General features: G+C 40.5%; 2 protein-coding genes across 2 annotated transcripts; one reads left to right on the top strand and one right to left on the bottom strand.

Annotated features, from left to right (window-relative positions):
• Positions 1 to 695: 695 nt before the first annotated feature.
• On the bottom strand, positions 696 to 6195 carry pctp (phosphatidylcholine transfer protein). Its single transcript, XM_079178203.1, has 6 exons — positions 6031 to 6195; positions 4701 to 4818; positions 4046 to 4125; positions 3773 to 3944; positions 3117 to 3184; positions 696 to 2006 (listed from the first exon to the last, which is right to left on the bottom strand). Exons 1-6 carry the CDS (start codon positions 6157 to 6159, stop codon positions 1932 to 1934), a joined length of 642 nt encoding a protein of 213 aa, XP_079034329.1. The 5' UTR covers positions 6160 to 6195; the 3' UTR covers positions 696 to 1931.
• A 1975-nt stretch (positions 6196 to 8170) lies between these two features.
• On the top strand, positions 8171 to 11564 carry tmem100a (transmembrane protein 100a). Its single transcript, XM_079177898.1, has 2 exons — positions 8171 to 8358; positions 10172 to 11564. Exon 2 carries the CDS (start codon positions 10256 to 10258, stop codon positions 10652 to 10654), a length of 399 nt encoding a protein of 132 aa, XP_079034024.1. The 5' UTR covers positions 8171 to 8358; positions 10172 to 10255; the 3' UTR covers positions 10655 to 11564.
• Positions 11565 to 19414: the final 7850 nt, after the last annotated feature.

Genomic DNA, 19414 nt, shown 5'->3' with positions numbered 1-19414 from the left:
GTGAAGCTAGCCTGGCTAACATTAGCTGCCTGTAGCTTTGCACACCTGTTTGTCATTTAGAGCTGCTACTAAAGCTAGCCGGTCCCATTAGCCTCCACCAGACAGATATTATCTCTTATTAATGTGAGTATTTACCAGCCACACGCGTGCAGAGCAGCCAAGGTAGCTAGCAAACGTTAGAAATATGTATAAATATTGTAACTAAAACATAAAAAAATGGTACATTTGTATTGTTACCTGCAGCAGCACCTCCACCTGGTCAGGATAGTCGTGCCTCGAAAGTGCTCGCGCACACAGAGGGGGCCGTCTTCACATGCGCATGCGCGCGAAGACGGGGTGCCACTTAATAACTAGCCCAATTAAAAAGTTTTCCAGCCGAGTGTCTAAATATATAGAATGATAATAGTGTACGTTCATGTTAAATAGTCAGTGTTTCTCATAGATGCGTTAGGCTTCAGCAGTTGTATTAAAGTTAAATATAACAAAGGGGTAATTGTGTTGGTACGGTCCGGGAGGAGGGGCCAGTAACTCACTCAAGTTGTATTAGCATATATAGATTAGAGATAATACACACAATAATAATAATAATAATAATCATTGTGATGATAGAATCCTAATAATATATTATTAGTGTTTCCTGGGATACCATGGTAGCATCCTATCTGTGAGACAACATGACATCACAGTGCTAAATTTAAAATGAAAGTTTATTCATTTCATATACACAGCAGTATTACACAGTAATAGGCTTTTCATATCCAGATTAAACCACATTCACCAGAATCAACAGCACAGTCTGAATCAATACATAATTATCTCAGATATACTGGACCTTTGATCATCTGCACCCATAATAAATCAGCATAGAGTACCGTAACGTGATCTTTGCATCAGTAATGAACGCATGAAAATTAACCACAAGAAGCTTATCGGGCAGCATTCATCCCCAACTACAGATTTGTCATTTTCACTTCATTAAAATTAATTAATTTAATCCAGTGAATTGAAATGGACAGCGGGAAGATTCCAGTGACCAAAACATACAGTAGAATAAATCAAATTATATTATATCACTCTCATGCTGTGGAAGCCCTGAGAGGCAAAATGGAAAAAGAGAATACTGCTGATGATGAACAGGATAATCAGGATAACCTTTAATAAAGTGCTTGATGTTGTAATACTCATTTTAATGCTTTTATGACTATTTCGAACATTTTTAAAGGTGCACTTCAACCTCTTGTGGCTGAAACAAACAAACACTTTAAAATGCACCTGACAAACCAACTGTTTCACAGATGAAAAGAAGAAATAAAGTAAACTTAGAAAACTTATCCTGGCAAAACTTTTTTTGTTTTCAAAAATTGGCCAAACTTTCTTCTACCGGATTCACATATGGTGAAAAAAAAACCTAGAGAGATTATCCTGGTCTCTCCTGTGTTCTTAATTCATAAACACAGGAGAGAAAATGATTGAAATCAGACTTAGAGAACGAATCACTTTGTTTGTTTGAGTTCTCACTCTTATCTCAGGGCTTCCGTACGTTTTAAACATGTACAGTAAACTCATTTAAAACAAAGTAAAATGATGAAATCTTATGCAACAAGCTGCAATTTGAACTAATCATTGTTCCACCGCATAGGCCCCAAAGTAAGAATACAGTATTTTGTATCAATATTTTAAAAAAGGATTAATGAAAGCTCCTAAAAAGCTTACAGCTATTGCACACACAAAGAGACAATACAGTATTGATTAATACAGTACAATGAAACCAGCCTAGTGATGAGGGTGGCCGGTCATGCATCATCATGCCTGAGTAGCAGCCAACGCCATGCCACATCCACACCGTACAGAGAAGTCAGATTTGATCACACGGCATCAAGGATACCGTCGATGATTGGTTTTGTTAAACTGAGCCTTTCGGTCAGCTGCGTTCATTTCTTCTGGCAGTAGTCGCTGTATTTGCCGCAGGCCTTCTGCATGTCCGTCAAGAAACCCGGAACCCCGGTCTGTTGAAGACAAACACACACAAAAGGAGCATCCATCAATGAACACATGTGCCAAGACGACCCAACCCAGGCGGGGGCGACACGAGGAGGAGAGGGGCTCGTTGACGTCAGCCTCGCAACGCACATCTGCTTACCATCACGGTGGAAAACCATAAAGCGGGCCGGAGGGACGGAGCTCTGAGAGAACCCGGGAGTGAACCCGTCTACCGCCCTCTTTCAAAAAAAAAACCCCTCATCAAAAGGTCTGTCTGAGCAGGTCAACCATGAACATGTGCACATTTTTTTTGAAGATTCAAAACGTCAGCGCCGGAGGGAAATAGTTTCTTCACGACTTCCACATGTACGTGAATGTTTTTAGCTGTTAATACATTCAAATCCATTTCAAGGACTTTCTTTATTCAGCGTCACCTTGTGTCACTTCTTCAAATACAGAGAAGAGAGGAGCGACAGCCCTCAGGGCCACATCCTAAACACCACAAACATAGAAACCACGTCAACGTGTTCGGCAGAGTCTTTCCTCTCTGTTGATATTATTTATTACAGAACCAGCTCCTGTCGTTAACCTTTTGGAACATCTTTTATTAACATTGATCATTGTATTGATGAGCTTCAGTTTTGTTAGAATCACATCTTAAACAGACACCAGTACCACCACGTCATACACTTATATTAATACTGTATATATCTAACCAGAGAGGCAGAAACCTGGAAATTGGAAAGACCCCTCGAGTCACATGCATCACGTATCGATACACAACCACCTCCTCTACGTTTTACACTGCGAGTCTGTTATTCATCCCCATGTGCAGCTGAAGAATCATAATCCCGACAAACCCGCGTTTGAGTCTTCAAACGAAGCTGGTTCACATAAAATAAACTCTTTTCTTTCTACTGTAAACAACAAACCTGATCACTATATTGTTAAATCAATAAAAAAACAAACTCACAGATTCAAAGCAGCCATGTTAACTTACACTGATTCACATGTGACCCGTTTGTAAGTGTTCAGCGAAGCCGGAGCCCCTTAAGCTTCTAAACGGGTCGTTGAGGTTTAAAGCTGCGTAATCTTTGTAGTTATTGTTGCAGTCAAACAAACACGCGAGCACTCACCCCCGCCGCCCAGTTCACCAGCCAGGTAGGAATACTGCCACCGGGGTTATCGAAGTAATTCATGAAAACTGGAAAGGAAACACATGTTCATTGTTGATATCTCTTAATTTCTTTTGTCAATCAATTGTTTGATCTAAGAAATGGTTTAAAGTGCATTTTTTAGAAGTTTCCAGATCTCACATGAACAGTCAAAAATCAAAACGGAGGGCTGGGTGATAACCGCATTATGACAATGTGATAACATCTGGTTGTTTTACTAAAATAATGATTTTAAAGCAAATTTCAAGACAAAAGTCAAACAAGTTTTCCTCGTGAAATAATTAACTCTATTATATCAACCTTAATATTTTGTGTTTTTGCAAATATTTTCCTTATTATTATGAATATTAATATTGAAAAAATATATAAAAATCTATATTACAATATAAACGTATTGCCATATTGCCCAGCCCGATCCAAGCATTCAATTTATAATTATAAAAGCCAAAAGTTCATTGGAACGCACAGCTGTTTAACATCTCTGCTGATAATTTAAATACATTTTCTATTCATTTTATTTATATTTTTGATACATTAATTAATCAGCTTCTAATTCCATCCCAACAGGACATTGATTCATGCAGCGGTATCTTTATATTCCATTGTTCACGCGTCACCTTTCGTCCCGCAGCCTCCGTCGCTCTCCAGGGCGACGCTCTGCTTGTAGTCCTTGACCCGCAGCACGCCGCTGTTCTCCGCACACGGTATCTCCGCCGCACTTCTGGCCAGGATCACGCTGATCTTCCTGCCGTCCACGTCCAGGTTTCTGCGCTCCCTCACGTACACGTACTGAGGTCGGAGCTGTTAGGGAAGACACTCTATAGACCGCGCTTGGCGCTCACATTTCTTTGTCCGGGTGTAAAATGTATTTGTGCGGACCAGAAGGATACGTCTCTGTTTGACAGCAGCAATGGGTATTTGACTTCCCAGTAGATCGCAGTCTGTCCACTGAAGTCCTTCTCATAGAGCTCTAAATATAAAGTCAGAAAAAACATGAAATAAAAAAAGCAGCTACACATCAGATATATACAGGTGGATGGATACAGATGCACTTAAACGTGCTGGATGTTGTTTTTCATCTCAAGGAAAGGAAATTCAGGACAGTTTCTCGTGATCCACATGAAATATATTTGACATTCTGCACATGCAGAAAGAGACTTTATATTACGTCACAGGCTGCAACCAAAAGATATTAAATGATGATCTATCTACCACGGACAACAAGACTTTCCCCCACAAAGTGCCACTTTGGAGGGAAAAGAAAAGCTACTTCAGCTACTAATAAAATCACAAACTACTATAAACTATGTGCTTCAAACGTCTGTTTCTAACAGACGAGGCAGCTGCGACAAAGTTACCTGCGTTACTGCAGAGGTGCATGAAGACAAAGGACAACAAAATATTAGGAACCAATGAAAGAGTTATTTATGCACGGTGAATGTCAGCGACCTACTGCAGAACTAATGTTGAAGACTAATCATGAAGCAGGAGATGAATTACTGTTTGTTTGTTTGTTGTTGTTGTTGTTGTTGTTGTTGTGTTTACCTTTCACATATTTATCCCAATGTTTCCGATACGCCAGGTCCATGTAGACATCTGCACACAGCTCTGCGGTGCAGCTGGCGAGCGCGCCAAAGACTTTGTACTCATAAAGACGAGTTTCCTGAAAACAAGCACATGAAAGTTCTCTCTATAGGAAAAGCAGAGTACACGCCACACCCACAGTACGGCAGCTGATCCCTAAAAACACACACAATCTGGGATTAGAGCCAGTCAGCGTCACACCCTGCTGGATTGGATTCAGCAGAAACAGGTACGGACGCTTCCCTTCACTCGCACGATAAACCTGATGCACAGCATTCATCGTCTGGTTTTGTGTGTCTAGTTGAAGAGAAAGTAAGTCGCACCAAACTCCATTCACAAACACATCAGTTTAAGGTTGTCTTGTTTCCCCTTTGGCATCAGACAGCATATAAAGGCCCCAAACCTCAATGACCACCAGACACACACACACACACACACACACACACACACACACACACACACACACACACACACACACACACAATACTCCCCTCTGGATAACAGAGCAGTGCATTGTTAGTTATAGAGACTCAAGCAGCGTCTTCTTACGTTTAAACCAAATATGAAAAATATATTGACTAAATAGTTCAGTGTTTTCATGATAGTAATTCAATGAAGACGCTGGAATTACTTACACACACTCTATTGAACTACAAATAAAATATCATGTTCAAAACCTATTTTTTTAATCATGAATTTAACTTTTTCTTTAATAAATAAACATAACACTTTTGGGGGGTAAAGTTCCCACAATTAAAATTCTTGTGATTTCCCTATTTATTTATTTTTCATCACCTAGAATAGACAGTAAGAGAATTTAGATAATTCGTGTTTGCGGTTTTAAAAGACTGTTTTATTTCATTTGGACTTTTTTTCTTGTCGTTGACCTTTCACAGAGTCAGACTTGATGTGCTAGGTGTATGCAGAGTTAAAGGAGGGTTCTTTCTGACTCCATAAAAGTATTTAATCAGATTTGCGGACGCATGTTTATGCGCAAAAACGAGCAGCGACATTAAATTGTCACATTTGTACACGGAGTTCGGTGGGATCAGGTAAAGCCGGTCCAACAGCTCTCGCTCTTAATTTCCGGATACTTCCCACGTTGGCCGCTAGGAAATCACTGCTGCTCGTGTTTATTAATGTTTTCAACACATTGAATCACATTAAAGACCTGACATTCATTTTTTGCAGAGAAAGACGCTGCAGACTCTGCAGGGGAAACCCAAAGCGACACGGACTCGTGCATCCCGTCCTCCTGTAGTGAAGGCAGCGGGTGTATTTATTGTACTACCTTGTCATAGAGCCGATAGATGGTGACCCCCATCGTCTCCACGAACAGCTCCCATCCTCCCTCCAGCTGCGGCTCGTCCAGCTCCCTCCACGCGCTCTGGAACTCCTCATCTGTGAACTGCGGCGACATGACGGCTCCTCTCTTCACACCTCTGTCACAAGACGGCCACGCTTCCGGTCACTGCTTTCAAAATAAAAGGGTGTGTGATTGGACCTGAGCACTAAACTACTGGTGGATCTAATTCTTGTTATATAACAACATATTATATGTCATATTCTCTTCAATTCTAGGTTATATTGCTCTTCAACACTACAAATCATGTTTTAACTTACACTATGTTATACTATACATGTTATATTTCTGTATACTTACATTTCATACTATGTTATATTGTATTATTATACTATATATGAGGTTATACAATACTACAGTACTGCACCTCCCCTTATTCTTTGTCTCATAATCCATAATATAGCATAATGTACCTTATTATACTTATGTCAATATGTTACATTGACTCTCAAATCATTATATTATAATAATATAGACAAACACTGAGTACCATTACTTATTATATATTATTCTGGTATACATTGTCTTCATAGACTTGTTGACTCCGCTGCTATTAATCACACGACTGTCGCTTTAACTTGTAATTTTGTCTACAAATGCCTCTTTGAGTCAGATATGCATATGGAAAACATTCTTGTAAATATTTGCAAAGTAGAACATTACATTAGTTTATAAGTGTAGAAACACGACATCTGAACACAAACCACACCCGCTCCTGTAGCCACATCCATCATTTGTTACCGTTACATGAAGATAAGCTGAGCTCAGTATGTTATTATTAATCTGAATATTATTTAAAAACATGTTTACTGTGATTAGGGAAGGAGATGACGACCCGACATCCCAGATCACATTTGTTTATGTCTGATAATCGGTGCTATGCAACAGAGATAAAAACAGAAAGGAGAGATGACCGCAGTGTGGATGTATTTACAGTGTGTGGAACAGGTGTGTACATCAACGGCTGTTGTGGGACATTTATGTAATCATGTCAACAAGAATGATTTCTGAGAGTGTGTCACACAGGTCTCACACACTGGGACAGGTCAGCACGGAAATCCAATGAGAAAACTAAAACGTCTGTCATGGAGTGAGTTTGACAGCAAGTCCAGTTTTACTCACATTTGTCCAACATTTTTCTCTTGAAAAAAAACAAGGCGGTTACATTTCTCCAAATGTTTCAGTGAGGATATTCAAGTTAAAGAGCAACTGTGAATCCTGCTGCACTGACCTCAGCGGGCTGAAGGTTTAAACTGTGTGCTCTGTTGACTTGACTGATGACTTTTGAGAATAAGACACCTCCAGTGCTTTCAGTCGCTGGTCCAGCTTCTGTTTTGTCTTTCTCAATCTGTGAGTCCACAAACCTCATCGAGGGGCCATACTGAGCCGCTGGATTAACCCTTTAACCAGATTATAAACCGACGTTATGTCGTGTATTCACTCTGTAATATAGTGATTTACAGGCGTCATGCTGGTGGATGTGTTTATTTTTTTGTTTGTATGTTTTTATTTCATTCTTTTTTGTGTTATCAAACTGTTAAAGATGTTTTCTCCCCATAATAATAATAACAATAAATTGTTATATGGCGCACTTCACGAGACTCTAAAAGCAAAGTAACATTTTTTTTATTGTTATTTTATTTATAACAAATGTCATTCTATTTAAGTTATTTAGGTAATTTTATTCTATTTTACTAATCTAGTTTTTCTCTCAACACAGTTACAATAAAATCCACTGTAACAAACTTGAGTAGAAATACAATATAATATAATACAATATAATATGTATAATATAATATAATATATATAATTGAGATCCAGTGTCAGTTTCGTTCCATCTATACAGTAACGGAAATTAACTGATATTAATTTCAGAATAAATGCTGCTATTTAACGAAGCGTAATTGCAACAAATGCTGGCAGCATTTATTTTGAAAAGAAATTACCGGAAGTTATATTTTTTCCTTATTGCTGTGAACTTCATGCTCTAGTCATCGATACTTGAAATAGTTGCTCTCAATGGGGATGTCAGTCCGACCAGCAGCGGACTGCACAGAGGAACCTCCTCGTGAATGGGACTCAGACTCCAGCCCGCAGAGAGAAGCTGTTCGTAGTTCCACGAAGAAGAAAACAACATCCACTTTTAATTAGATGAGTGTGAGTGAATGTTTTATGAGCGTCTTTTCACTCAGAGGCAAGTTTCCCTGCAGCGGAGGAGAATTCAGGAGACTGTGCGACATGGAACACGGCTGTGAGGTAACTAACCTTCCGTCTTTCTGCACTGAGCTTTATGGAAACACGCAGAGGAGATTCACCTCACTGCAAAGAACAAGTTTAGTTTGTTAAAGGTAATTCATTCACTTAGTGCCATGCTGGAGCCCTGTATACATTAGGTTTAGATTAATGGTGGTGCGGATTAATATGATGGGAATAATGAGGAGTATTGAAAATAATAACTTCATCCTGATCTTCAGTTAAAGTATCCTAAACGTGCAACATGCACACGTTTTCACATATAGTAAAAAAAGCTGAAGTCAACCCCTCTCCTTTTTTCATTTAAAATGATTTGACTTCACATCTTGGACCTTTTCCCCCCACTGATGCTTTTTCACATTCTCCAAAGTGAAGGGAATAAGTGACTATACACTTTGAGCAGTTCACACTCAAGACTTATTTCTCAGATGGTTTTTGTTTAATTGTTTTTAGAGCAAAGATTTGAGAACATTCAGAAATAAAAGCCTAAATATTCATCTATCTTTGAGAACATCTTGCACCATTCTTCTTAAACACAGGTTTAAATCAGGGCTCAACTAGCATTATTTTCATTGATTAGTTCTCCACAACCCAAGTACTCAAACTGTTTGTTTTATTTGGTCCAAAACAGTCCAAACGCAAAGAGATTCAGTTCACAATCCAATATAACAAAGAAAAGCATCAACTCCTGATGAGCTGGAAACAGAGAATGTTTGTCGTTTGTTGGAAAAATAACTAAACAATTATCTATTATAGTTGTTATCTGCACTCTGTCAGAAAAATCCTGGTGGAATCAACCAATTAAAAACTAAATTAAAAATGTGTAATTTGTTTTCCCCAGGTTGCTTAAACCCCCAGATTTCCACCGGCAGCCTACGGCTAAACATGTTAATTACAGTTATTCTACAGCAGCATACTGCTAAATCACAGTAACCTGGTAGACATTTACTGTGAAGTTACAGTTAATTACAGTTATTCTGGAGCAGCATACTGCTAAATCACAGTAATCTGGTAGACATTTACTGTGAAGTTACAGTTAATTACAGTTATTCTACAGCAGCATACTGCTAAATCACAGTAACCTGGTAGACATTTACTGTGAAGTTACAGTTAATTACAGTTATTCTACAGCAGCATACTGCTAAATCACAGTAATATACTGGCATAGCTAAACCTGTTATTTCACACAGTAATTTACTGTGAAAGTACTGCAACTGGTAGCCAGTGATTTACTGTGAATTTACAGTCAAATAATTTACAGTGTACATAGTACATTACCACAGTAGTACATAGCCATGACCCTCTGAAGGGGCCTGACCCACAGTTTGGGAACCACTGGTCTGGAGTATGTCAGAATGATCTTTCGCAATGCTACAGCAGAGAAATGCTGTTATTTTTTATGAAAACCCTGACAATGATGGAAAGTATAACTGACACTGTGCTGCCCATTTATTGTCACTCAGAGTGAGACAGGAGTCGGGGGGGTGGGGGGGGGGGGTGGTGCTTGTGAAATTGCTGGTGATTTCGAAGCTCCTCGCATTTCACGGAGCAGTTTGTAATGTCATATCCTGCTCTCTCCAGGGAATGTCTCAGCTCGTGCGGGGCCGAGCGGTCCTGCGTCATTCAGACACAACTCCCCCGACTGGGTCAGGCGGCGGCTGGGATTGTGCAAAGAGGTTACTTTACAGCAGCGTGGGGAAGCGGTCAGAAAGTGGTGCCGAAATTGTGAAATGTGGTGTTGAATTGAAGGCGTCTGCAGGAAAAGTCTCTGTGTGTCCAGGGTTGAGCAACAAGTTTGGTTTCTTCCCCCACATAGACCGGGAGACCCTAGCAGAGGAAAGGAGGTCGGCAACGGGGAACCGTCTGAGGTTGGGTTAACAGAAGGCTCCTCGATCCTGCGATGCCAGAAGAAGCCAATGAGGACGCCATGAGAACGCCAGCAACACCAGAGAAGGCCAACAACAACGAGTGCCCGGCAGCCGCCGTGGTAAACATCCCCCTGGTCAATGAAGTCCAGCTGACCGCCGCCACCGGCGGGGCGGAGCTGTCCTGCTACCGCTGCACCGTCCCCTTCGGCGTGGTGGTCCTCATCGCCGGCATCGTGGTCACCGCCGTGGCTTACAGCTTCAACTCGCATGGATCCACCATCTCCTCCTTCGGCCTGGTGCTCCTCTCGGCCGGACTGGTGCTCTTGGCGTCCAGCGTCGTCTGCTGGAGGTTGAGACTGGAGAAGAAGAAGGAGAGGCGACGGGAGAGCCAAACCACCCTGGTCGCGAACCAGAGGAGTATTTTTACTTGAACCGGCAGTTTGGACCATGCATCCTGGTTTTCTGAGAGTTGGAGAACCAGCTGCAGACAGATGTTGTCCAACATGTGTTGGATTTCCGACCTGTAAAAGCTTTGACCGCAGACTCTCAAGGCCCAGATACTTTGAACACATTGTGAGGGATTTATTTGTCAAACAGACGCCGAGCATCTGGCGAGCTGGGAACGCAGCCAGCAGGAATGTATCACAATTAAGATGAATTACCACTGTGAGAAGCGATGTTGAGGAAGTCTCCCATTAATCTGCTGTTGGATGTGTCGGCTTTGATTGTAATGGGAGGGATTGTGGTTTGAAATGACCAGGAGAGCAGAAGGAAACTGAAAGACACAGGGACAATGATTCATGCCTCATTTACCACACTTCATCTTGGACATATCGGGTTGTGAAGCCTCAGTGATCATCTCACAGGAATTGATTAGGAATTGCCTTTTATGAAAGTATGGTACTCAATATGAGGATTTTCTTTAAAATCTGCCAATATATTCTGTTCAGCATATCAGATTAGATGGCACATGACGTTCAAGAGAGTATTTAACCTTAAATATATATTCTCTTAAAGCACTTTGATTATCTTAATCGTCATATTCGATATTAAACGTCTATTAACTAATAAAGTAGCCTAAGTGATTCATCCAGAATTGTGCAACCCAGTCAGCACAGAAAATGTTGAGTTTGTTTGTTGGGTACGTTGAATGTTGACGTTTCTAAACCAAAAATAAGTTTCATATCAGCCTCAGCTAACACTTGGAGAAATGCACAATGTGATGCAGTTGGTTAGGTTTAGGCTACAACACTACATGGTTAAGCTTAGAAAAAAAAAAAAAGTGTTTTTAACGTAACAACGTAACATAACAATGTAACATAACGTAACATAACAACGTAACGTAACAACGTAACGTAACAACGTAACGTAACAACGTAACGTAACAACGTAACATAACGTAACATAACGTAACGTAACAACGTAATGTAACAATGTAACAACAACAATATTACAGCGTATAATGTATCAATATAACAAAGCCTTTCACAGACTTTCTTACGTAAGAAGTGTTGACTATTGGTTTTACACGGGACACAAACTGCTGTCTCCTTGGTGAAAGTCCTGTGTTTGTTTGACCTACCACTCCTCCAACCCGTCCTTATTGGACTTTCTCTCTTCTTGTACTCTTTATTATACCACGTAACATTCAATAACGGACGCTTGTTGTACTTCGCTTTGACCAAATGCAAAAATTTCGACATTCCACGTATCCAATGTTTGCAGAAACGTACGATGCCGACATTTTCCCTGGTGACTGGGTTGAATTGTGAGTAGCTTTGCTTATTTTGGACAAATTTTGGACATCAAAATGAATATTGTTTTGGGTGATGATCGCTTATTATCAAGTATACCTCCATACGGTAAATAAATACTTAATGTAGCATATGTTTTGTTTCGATGTAATCATTTGCATGTATTAGCTGTGACCAGAACGCCATGAGGTTTAATAAACTGATTGATACACAAACATGTAATCGTTTCACAGTTTGGAGTTTCAATGTTTATGTTGAGGGGAACCTTTTAAAGTTGAAAATTACACTTATCAGGACCCTCAGGTGGACAAATGATGTAAAGACAACACTTGTTTTTGAATCATCCGACACACACTCTGATACTGAATCTGGATCGGTGAGGCTTTTAATGTTCAGAGGAAACCTGACTCTTGATGAGTTGACGTCAGTGTTTGAGACGAGGTATGTTTTGGAGAAGGGATGAGTTATTATTTTAACACTCAGCGCTTTGCTTTCAGTGCTGTATTGAAGGAAATGTTTATTTCTCTCATGACGCACATGGGTGTGCCTGAGTCTTCACAAATATACAAGCCATCATTTAAAATTGTCAAACTGAATGTGTTAAAAAAAAAGCCTTGAATTGTAATGCCGTTAGAGTGCAGTTAGATTAATAGGTTTTATAAATGTCATGATTAAAGGGTCTGATCACTCAAATAACAAAGAAGGTTTTACAAATCCATCTCTGAGATTTCTGCATCCTCCCCGACCCGATTATTAGCAAGTGATCAGATTTGGATTTGTGTGTCCAGGCATCACCGGTAGTCAGTAACTACGTAGCTACGCTGGCTTTCCGATGCAGAAACATTCGCCATCGAAACGATCAAGCTGTTAAGGTCAGGGGGAAGCAGCAGAAAGCAAAGGTTCCCGGTCTCCTCTGCCTGTCCTCCATAGCTCTCTGCTGGTAGCAGCATGGTTCCTAGTCAGTACTTCCACACTTTGACATCCGATTTGAACAACCAGAGCGTTCTGGCTGAGATGCATCTTCAGTCGCCTCCAAATGTGGTTTGGATGTTTTTGCTGTCCAGACTTATTAAAATCAATCTGGATGTGCTAAAGAAGGAATTTGTGCTGGCAGTCTGATCACGTCCTTAAATCTTTTTGGAGCTTTCAGCCACATCTTCAATGTAACAACTGCTAAAATTAAATCATGTGATAATTTAAATGTCAAGAATTAACTTTAACCCTCCAAATCAAAGCTAGACTAAAACATTAGTGTGTTATTTTTCTTATAGTTACCGTGAACCGGCCCTTTAACCATCTATTTCATCGTAATGCATAATTTATTTCACCAGTTGGTAAATTGTCTAAATGATCATCCGCTCATTTCTCTGCTGGGTCCTCCAGATAATTAAACATTTTTAAATGATCTGTGGTAAAAGGAAGTTGAACTCTTCTGTTTGACCCCTGTGAGGTTTAAAATAGCCTGGACGTGGAAGTGTATTTATAGCCAGCATTTGCGTTGCTATGCGTCCCCCCGTGACACCAGACACTACAACTAAATGGTTTTCTTGCGTCAGAGGAGAACCTCCGACACAGCATCAGCTGTACGGAGACCAGGTCAGATAAACACATTCATGGGGACACACGACCCGTCCGGTGAGGTGTCTACTGCCTGTCAGGTTAGAGAGGTAGACGCACTGAAGCTGGAAAAAAAAGACGGGAGACTTGATCTGAAGTTTGACAGGTGCTCGCTCCACCAGCCTCTTTACACACTGCTGGCACCTCCTGCAGGGACTCCGTGCGTCACGTTCTGTGCCTCGCATGGTTGTCATTCCACTCTGTGCCACGCTGCCGGGTCGGTTTATCAATAAACAGGAAGAAGAACTCAAGTCCTCTAAGTGGAATTAGTTACAACACAACAGAGAAATACTCTATTGCAAGGAAAATGTACAACTTAAGTAGCACAAATTCGTAGTAGTCTTGCAGATTAAAAAGTAAAATAACTTATTGAGTTTCCTTTTCGGAAAAACTTGTGTGCAGTTTTGTGGGTTTGCAGATTAGATTTAAGAGAAATGATGAAAGATAGGACAAAAGGAGGGAATAAATAACTTAAATAAGGGTCCATAGGAAAGGAAGGAAGAAAAGAAAGTAATCAAGAAAAAAAGTAGGGAGATAAAAGGAGGAAAGAAAGAAGGAAATGAATCAAGGAAGAGGAGAAAGAAAGAAGGAAAAGAACAATGAATGGTAGCCAAACGGAAGGAAGCAAAGAAAGTAGAACAGGAGAAAAATTAAAGATTTTAGGAAACATGGGAAGGAAAGAAAGAAATCAAGGAATACAAGAAAAGTGGCCAAAAAGAAGTAAGCTGAAAACGAATTAGGGAACGAGAGAATGAGACAGAGAGCTAAGGAAAGGACAGAAAAGAGGAAGAAAAGACAGTAAATCCCTCTGAATGAATAGAAAGTCTCTTAAAATGGAAAAAGTACTTCCACATCTTTCAACAAAAGGATCAAGCCTGAAGTCTGAAATTCCAGACTGCAACACAACCGATTGCACATTGTCCAAATTCAACACAATTAAACATAATGAGCTCAGCGTTACCAGGGATCCTGCTGCAGTCAGTCTCCTAAAACGGGCTGAAGCAGACCCGACCTGACAGCCATCCCACCGGTCGACTGCACTTAAGTGACATTCGTTCAATTTTTTCCAGAACAACCTGGAGCACGGAGGAGCCAAGTGGTTCATTTGACCCGCTTCAGGTCGGCTGACTGTTAACATTATTCGACAGAGCCCCGTTGCTGCAGGTCGGGACGAATACTGATTTGTTGATAAGATCTGTTCCAAGAAAAAAGGCTCTGCGCTCTCGTGCATTCTGAGAACAAAGATAAACCTTTTGGGTGTCGGGGGACGGAGACTGCGGATCAAAACATAAACCCAGGAGGTTTCAGAAATCATTTTTCATCAGATTGTAATATCACTGGTTCATATGAAAACGTTTCAGTTTGCTCCAGAATCAACAAGAGTTTGGCTTTGTTAGATTTTCCTCTCTGTCCATTCCTAAAGGCGGCTGTAGCTCAGCAGGTAGCGGTTCGTGCTTTAACTACAAGGTTGGCGGTTTGTTTCCCGGCTCCAGCTGTCTGCATGTTGAAGTGTCCTTGAGCAAGACACTGAACCCCAAATTGCTCCCCGTCTGCTTTAGAGTGTAGCTCACTGCTCCTAAAATGCTTCGGATTAAGGGTTAAACGCAAAGGTCAATTTTCTTCAATTATTCAAATAAAGCTTAAGTTTATTTTTAGCATTTTACTGCGATGGTCAGACGTCCTGTGGGGCTGTAGTTTTGTCGCAATGGTGCTCTGAGCTAAATGCTAATGTCAATGCTAATGTCAGCATGCTGATGGTGGCGCTAAATGAAAAATCAGGGGACATTATTATAATTCATCCTGAGGGGATTATAAATGTGTTTACCAAATTTTATTGCAACCAATTTTCTCATATTTGCTGGTGGCACAAAAGGAAAAGTCGGAGGATAACCGAAGGATTCAAATTCTGAGGACCATGAACAAAATGTTATGGCAATCCACTCAGTAGACGTTTAGATATTTCACAGGACGAGTGAACACGTTGACCTGCTGGTGGCACGAGAAGAAGAGCCGGAGGGTCACTAAAGTGGGAAAGATATATCCTCTGGAGACCATGAAAGCTGAACCAAACTGGTGGATAGACCTGACCATCCCTAGAGTCAAAGTGGTAAAAGATTTTGAGCGAGAACATATTGGGCTCTGGATCTGCTTCATTAACAACAGCTGTGGCGTTGAGGGTGTCTCTTCCAGGGACACCGCCCACTGGAAGGAAGTAAACCTCGGCGCTGGACATAAAGGTGAGCCAAACTGTGTGTATGAAACGCTTCTCAGTCTCACGCACCAGCTCAGCTCCTTCCTGCCCAGAGAGGTGGGACTGCTCCGTGATCACTTTGTTTTCATAACCATAGCATCAAATATTTGGGGGATCATGATTGCTGAGGTAAGGAAAATAACAAAGGAACGGATTCAGAAAACTTCGGCACTCCAAGACTTGCCTTGTATCGTTTATTATTTTAATTTGTATCCTTTTATTTAATTTATCTGTACTTATTTCTATCCTTGTGCTGCTGCAACACCTAAATATAACCTCTTATTTTAAACCTAGCCATTAAATGACACCTTACACATTTATTTTTCTGGGATGAAAAAGGCAAAAAAATAAAAACAAACAAACAAACAAACACACAATCCACAAAGTATTTGAATGACATTTGCAGCAGAAGCAATAAATACAAGTTTAAGACGCATTTAAACAGGTCAACTACTTTTGATAATTAGCGCTAAATGAAAACCTCAGATGCTGAAAAATGCTGAAGTGCCAAAAACTAAAGTTCCTCAAATGGCCACTTGAGGCATGGCCTCAAAAGTGAGTCAATCCCCATAGACCACCATGTTAAAATGCCCAACTTTACAGCAGAAACAAACATGTTTACAGCCTGGTACAAAAAATGGTTTTGCTCTCAAGAGCTAATTTCCCTGTTCATGATAACTGTACATGGGGTACATTTTTTTTAAACTCAACCGTTTAAATCATATTAAAGCTTAAAATGATGCATAATTAAGGGCCTTGACATTTTAAATGACAGTTGGGTGCCGTTGCCTCAGTTAATTAGAGTCATTGAACTGTATCTCTCGACCGTGTTTGTTTGTTATTGAATATAATATGTCCTGCTCTGCGGTTTATTTTAAGCCAGTAAACAAACCGAGCCTCGCTCTTCCACAGCTCCACCCTCTGGTCCAGATTGGTGAAGTCTGGTTCCAAAATACCAAGATGGCGCCGGCCGGAGGCACCCACTTCGAGCTTCACAATGGCTCTTTAAAAACGTGTTGGTGACATCATAGAGACTACATCCATATTTTATATAGTCTATGTGTGATTACAAGGAACCTCAAGAGGGACATGAATCTTTCAAGGTAACCCGACCAATAATTGTTTTTTCAGCCGAGACCACAGTGGTGAACCGACCCGCCCTCCAACACTGCCGTCCCCGAGGCCGTGCTACTAGCGACCTTTTGTTAGAAGCGTTTTGACGCCTGAAGCCAGCAAATGGACAAAAAAAAAACCCCATTGGCATTCATGTAAGAGTTCTAAACCTCTTCTTTCAACATAACAAGGGCCAGCAGTGTTTGACAGTGGGACATCGGCGGTCACTAACTCTGCACGATATGCTCTCTCTTTGATTCTTTCATGTGCTGCCAGTGGTTCTTTGGAGTGTCTGAAGTGTTGGCTAGGACACCGTCCCAGAGGTGCCGCCGGCTCGGTTCGCCCTCATTCCACCACATAATAAAGAGAAAGCTCTTCCTGACCAGTTCCTCCCATTTTTACAACTATTCCCACTTCAACAGGACTATGGTGTCATCTCCAATACAAAAAAATATTCTTCTTCAAAGCTTTACATGAACGGATTACAAAATCCAAGAGGATTCACCACAGTCACACAATAACACAAACAAACAAACCGACGGAGGCAGCGGTAGACCAGCTACTTTGTTGGTAAAATTACTTTTTTTGTAGGAGTTGTGTCTGAGGAGAGGATAGATAACGGCTTCAGTTCCCCGGCAGAAATGTCTGACATGAAGGTAAAGAGGTGAAGATATTCTAAATATAGTGTACATTTCAACCGATATCTATATTTTTTGGTGTCTAAAATACGTCCACAGCAGTACATTGCTTTGCTCCTGGTCTGTTTCTCAAAAACTCCTTCTTCTGTTATAACATGTATGTATACATTTAAACATGCCGATGTTAAGTAGGTTTACATTTCTAGTTTAGTGTGTTAGTAACATTTGCTACTTGGCACTAACAACAAAATGCAGCTACAGCATAAACACAGACTGTATATAAGAAGTGGACGTATACTCAGCCATTGATGTGTGGACCAACGTTTTGAAGCCTGAAGATCAACATTTTGGCCGTGGCCGTCAAACCAAAGAGACCACAAGAGGGTGGAGCTAAGTACAACTGAACGCTGACATTTTTAGGTGACCAAAATGTGACAATTAATTTTTCATGACGTGAAAACACAAAGGTGAAAGGGTTAAAGTTGTGAGACGAATACACAGACAATTCCCAGACCGGGACGACAAGGAACATGAACATCTGTGGCCGCTTTCATGACAACACATCCAACGGTTGTTGAGAAGAGAAAGTTAATAAATCAAAAAGGCACAGGAATATAGGAGAATGATTGCACTCTGAATAGAAAGTGGCACAAGTTTCAACACATTTAAGATCATCAGGTAGCTGTTTCCATCGGTGTGCAGTGAGAGCTAATGCAGCTTCACCACGTTTGGTTCTGGCGTTTGGTTTTGCCCCAAAAACCTTCGTCAGAAAGCCCAATTAAACACAGGAAGAAAGAAACAGCTGATTTAATGTTGCGTAGGGAGGGGCTTCATGCTTGGAAACAGATGTGGGAGTGTTTCTCATTTATCAGATGAATCATCATATAAAACACGACTGGACTTATCTCAATCTTAAGATCGGGGTTTTCAAGTCCTCCGTAGCAGACCCCCGAACATAAACTGTGTGAAGAGGATCCTGGAAAGAGTTTATGGAGTGAGTTGGAGGTTTACGAGGCCACAGGCAGGAAGGTTTTCAGCTCCACGAAGCTGCTCAGCTGTTCGGATGAAAAGGAAACCAAGAGCTGTGAAGACGATAGCAGCTTCCCATGACATCATTGTCTTTGCGGACATGTCAGAAACACCTTCTCATTTCCTCTCTGCGCCATTCAAATTATTTACTTTATTTACAGATGGAGGAAAAAACGGTTTGTGTTTGCCAAGTTTGTCCTTGAAAACACAGAATGAGATACTGAAAAATATAGTTTCTAATAGTGGAGACGACAGATACTGTGGCTCCCTTCATGTCTTCAATAAACTCTCTGTTCATGAGGAAAAATCATGAATCATGAATATACTCAAGCCAACTAATAATACTTAGTTTTCTCAGTAAATCGAGTACTTGTTTGGTTCATAAAATGTAAAGTAAAGAAATTCACAATATGACGTCTTCAAATAGCTCCTTCTGATGGACCCACGGTCCGAAGATCAAAGACGTTGATAATACACTAACCTCAGACCAACAGAAATGACACATTGTATACTTAGAATAATTAGAGAAGCTTTAATTAAAGAATAATTCTCTTGGAAAACGACAATCGACTTTCATTTCAGCTCTTTACAAGACAAACCTCTACAATAACACCAGTCGTTTTTTTCTGGAAAACCTTCAAATCCAAAAGAGAAATGCTGAAATGACCTTTTCAGTAAGATTTTAAGCTTTAAATCAGGTGCCAACAGAGAAGCAAGCTCAATGTAAATCTAATTTGTTAACACCAATAAATTGACCCACCACTTTCTTGACTTTATGGGTTTTTTGAA

This window comes from Pholis gunnellus (assembly GCF_910591455.1).
Source record: "Pholis gunnellus genome assembly, chromosome: 17".
NCBI classification, from domain to species: Eukaryota; Metazoa; Chordata; class Actinopteri; order Perciformes; family Pholidae; genus Pholis; species Pholis gunnellus.
Note: the sequence above shows the minus strand (reverse complement) of the source record. Positions and strands in the feature narration are given on the sequence as shown.

Coding starts and splice junctions, on each gene's coding strand:
- pctp (XM_079178203.1), bottom strand. CDS start 6,159: ATGTCGCCGCAGTTCACAGATGAGGAGTTCCAGAGCGCGTGGAGGGAG. Junction 4,819..6,030: donor TCTATCGGCTCTATGACAAG/GTAGTACAATAA, acceptor GCTTGTTTTCAG/GAAACTCGTCTTTATGAGTA. Junction 2,007..3,116: donor TGGTGAACTGGGCGGCGGGG/GTGAGTGCTCGC, acceptor TGTCTTCAACAG/ACCGGGGTTCCGGGTTTCTT.
- tmem100a (XM_079177898.1), top strand. CDS start 10,256: ATGCCAGAAGAAGCCAATGAGGACGCCATGAGAACGCCAGCAACACCA.